Source organism: Trypanosoma conorhini, assembly GCF_003719485.1.
Source record: "Trypanosoma conorhini strain 025E chromosome Unknown Tco_14.4_contig_00807, whole genome shotgun sequence".
Lineage (NCBI taxonomy): Eukaryota > Euglenozoa > Kinetoplastea > Trypanosomatida > Trypanosomatidae > Trypanosoma > Trypanosoma conorhini.
This window is the reverse complement of record NW_021704889.1, coordinates 1-3,355: the sequence shown is the minus strand read 5'-3', so window position 1 is coordinate 3,355 and position 3,355 is coordinate 1. Positions and strand designations below refer to the sequence as shown.

At 66.5% G+C, this 3,355-nt stretch overlaps 2 protein-coding genes across 2 annotated transcripts, besides 3 other annotated features; both read left to right on the top strand.

Annotated features, from left to right (window-relative positions):
* Nucleotides 1-48: a microsatellite.
* A 283-nt stretch (nucleotides 49-331) lies between these two features.
* Nucleotides 332-364: a microsatellite.
* A 60-nt stretch (nucleotides 365-424) lies between these two features.
* Nucleotides 425-449: a microsatellite.
* Nucleotides 450-453: 4 nt separating this feature from the next.
* Tco025E_08535 (uncharacterized protein) lies at nucleotides 454-2,718 on the top strand (the record flags this gene model as incomplete). The annotated part of the gene is made up of 1 exon (XM_029375382.1): nucleotides 454-2,718. One exon carries the CDS (start codon nucleotides 454-456, stop codon nucleotides 2,716-2,718), a length of 2,265 nt encoding a protein of 754 aa, XP_029224538.1.
* Nucleotides 2,719-2,975: 257 nt separating this feature from the next.
* Tco025E_08534 (uncharacterized protein) lies at nucleotides 2,976-3,355 on the top strand (the record flags this gene model as incomplete). Its single annotated transcript, XM_029375381.1, has 1 exon — nucleotides 2,976-3,355. A coding segment is annotated over one exon (380 nt), but the record flags the coding sequence as incomplete, so codon positions are not given.

Genomic DNA, 3,355 nt, shown 5'->3' with positions numbered 1-3,355 from the left:
TCTCTCTCTCTCTCTCTCTCTCTCTCTCTCGCTCTCTCTCTCGCTCTCCCTCGTTAGCGTCAGAGGGGGGAGACTAAATAAAACCCAAAGTGCTAACGCGCAGCAGAAAGCGAGGCGGAGGCGGGGAACGTAGATGCAGAGTCAGCAACGTAGCGAGGTGCTCTTGCAGGCTCTGCGGAACCACAAACGCATTCACAGAGAGCGCGAGTGCGAGTGCGAGACCGTTTTTACTGATGCTCGGGAAGTTGCTGCTTCCGCCTGTTTGAGTGTGTTACCGCGTTTTCTCTCGTTTCTCCGCGTTGTCGTTGTTGCCGGGGTCGGCGATTTCGTGCACCCTCCCACCCCACCCACCCACACCCGCCACTGCACGGCGAAGGAAGAAGAGAAGTAGCGCAATAGAGCAAAGCCGTCCAGCAGACAAACACGGCGGCGGCGGCGGCGGCGGCGGCATAAATGCACACCCCAACGGATGCGTCGGAGCTGCGCCTCGAGCAGCTCGCCAGTGAGCACGTGGACATCAAACGCTGGATCAACGCCTCCCTCCAGCGACTGCCAGCGGGGGACGCGACGACGACGGCGGCGGCGGCGAACGACGCGGACGTGGAGGCCGGCGTCACGAAGCTTTTTAACCGATTGCAAAGCCACTTGCAGGAGGTCTCCGGGTCGGTGGAGGACACCATTGCCCAGGCGCTGGTGCGTCTACCGCGAACCGGGCTGGAGGTTGCACGAATGGCCACGGAGGCGCAGCAGCTGCAGTCGCAACTGCAGAGCATGCAGGAGGTGGCGCAGTCGGCGGTGGAGGCGGCTGCGAAGCCCTATGTCGCGCAGCTGAATGCGTTAAAAAAAACGCAGGAAAAGCTTACTCGGTGCTCCGACACGCTTCGGAAAGCCACCCAGGTGGACAGTCACATGAAACAGCTCGACGATGTCATGCAGCGGCTGCGCATATCCCCATCGGAGGTTGACATGGATGCGGTGGCGGAGTCCATCAGTCAGGTTCGGAATAATCTTGCGGAGCTGCACAAGCTGGATGTCAGCTTTGGAGAAAAGCAGCTTGAGACGGTGGAACGGTATGAGCAGGTTGTGCAGCACGCCGTTGAGGTGGAATGTGTGGACATGCTGCGACGACGTGAAGTCGACCGCGCGGCCCAGCTGCTCAGAGTGCTTGACACCATCAGCCGCGCGGACGCGGTTCTTCAGCAGTACGCCGTGGAAAGTATGGCCAGTGAAAAGGAACGGGTGGAGCGCATGTTAGTCGGAAGCGGCGCTGCAGCCGCTGTCTCGCCGGCGCGTGCGGCGGAACTGCTGAAGGGGCAACTGATGCCGTCCATCGGGCAAGCGCTTTCCGACCAGTTGGATTATGCCCTGCGCATGGCGCAGAACGACGACCGCGCGAACGCGGACCCTCTGCGGACGGAAAAGCGCGCGGAGGCGCCGCACGAGGTGGAGGCACGCGCGCTAAAAGTGATGCAGCTGATGGTGGACGAGGTGGTTGGCGGCATCTCTGGCGCGCTGGGGCCCATCCTGGAGGCGGCGGAGCGGAATGAGGAGCTGCTGGCCTGCTGCGACGCGGTGCGGCAGCTCCGGCTGGGCGAGGAAGTCGGCAGCCGCACCCCTGGCGCCGGGTCGACCCCCGGCGGTGGCGGCGCACTGCGGGAAAAAGTTGCGCAGCAGGTCGCCAGCTACGCCCTGGCGGAGCTGGCGGGAATCTTTGGCAAGCCCAGTCTGCTGGAGGCGTTCGCGCGACGCGAGGCGCGCCGCGTGGAGGCGCTTCTGGGCGACCCGAAACAAGCGCTGCGGCGGCAGCGTTTTCAGGCGGCGATGGATGCCGTGACGGACGCCGTGCAAAGCGTCGCGCGCTTCTTCCCGGAGAAAACGCTCCCGATGTGCGTCGGGAAATGGCGCGAGGCTCTCCTCGGGGCGATCTCCGGCCTGCGGCCGACGCCGGCGACGCCGCAAGAAAGCCTGCTGGCGAACCTGGCGACCGCCCGCGACGCGGCGGGGCAGCTGCTGCAGGGCGCCCCGGGGACGACCGCGGAGGTGCGGCGGCGGCACCCGAGCCTGGCGGACGCCGTCGAAGGCCAACTCCGCACGCAGCTCTGGGCGCCGCTGACGGAGGCCCTGGAAGACTGCGCCGCCGAGTGCCAGAGGGCGCTGAAGCGCACGATCGTCGAGCCCGTCGTCGCCAAGGCCAACGGCTACGAGTCGCAGCCCCTCTGGGGTCCGGGGCGCGGCGGCGGAGGCGGCCACCCCCCGCGCGCGACGCCGCCTGCGTCGTACACGCCCGCGCAGGTTGCGCCCAGCGAGTTGGTGCGGGCCCTCGGGGAAGCCATCGTTGAAATACCGCTGGCGCTGGAGGCGCTGCGCGGCGACGGCGACGGCGACGGCCGCCCCAGCGGTGTCGAAGACCTTTTGGAGGCAGCGGCCGCCGGGAGCTGGCTGGAAGACATCGTGAGAACCGCCGTGGCAGACTTTATTGAGCACAAGGTGGGCGGCATAACAATTTACTTCCCCAGCGACGCGCCGGACGCGGCGAAGGAGGCGGCCGCCGCCGTGGAGCAGCTGGCGACGGACTTGAACTACCTCAAGAGTATTCTCTCCGCGGTGAGCGGCGAGCCCTTTGAGGCGCTGGAGCTGGCGCTGGCAAAGCTGAAAGCGGTGGCGCCGCTCCCGGGCAAACCCATCGCAATCGGCCCGCTACTCGCCGGGGCCGCGTGAGACTTCCTTTTTTTTATCTTTGTTTCCTTCCCCCTTCCTGTTGCCGCCGTTGCCGCTTTTTGTTATGAGCGCGTGGTTGCCTGCATCTTCGCCCTCCGATTTTGGGGTGGCTTTCCAGCCGCGCTCTTTCCCCCCATTCCCGCGCGAGACCCCCGCCCGCCGGGCCAAACAAGCCGACACGAACCTCAAAACAAAAATAGAAAACAACAACAACCCGCGGGCGGAGCCGCCGAAGGCGGCAGCAGCCACAACCAGCAATGGAAAGGGCCACCGCGGCCCACACACGCACACACTCGCTGCGCGGGGCAGGCGCCACGCGCCCTCTGCCCCCTGCCGGCGCCGCCAAATGGACCCCACCACCGCACCGCACGGCACGGACGGGAACCGCACGGCGCCTGCGGAAAGTTCCCGCCGCAAGCAAAGACGCGGCCCCGCCACGCGCCCACGGCGGCATTTGCTCCTCCCCGCAGAAGGGGCGCGCGCGCGTGTGCACCGCAAGCAGGGCGCACCACAACGGCGATGCTGCTGCTCCTTTCTTCTCTTGCATTGCACTCCCCCATTCGGACGCCGACGTTCGCGCGGGCGCGCGGCGACGCGCCCGGGCGTCGCGCAGTATCGCCCGCCCACGGCGGGAAAA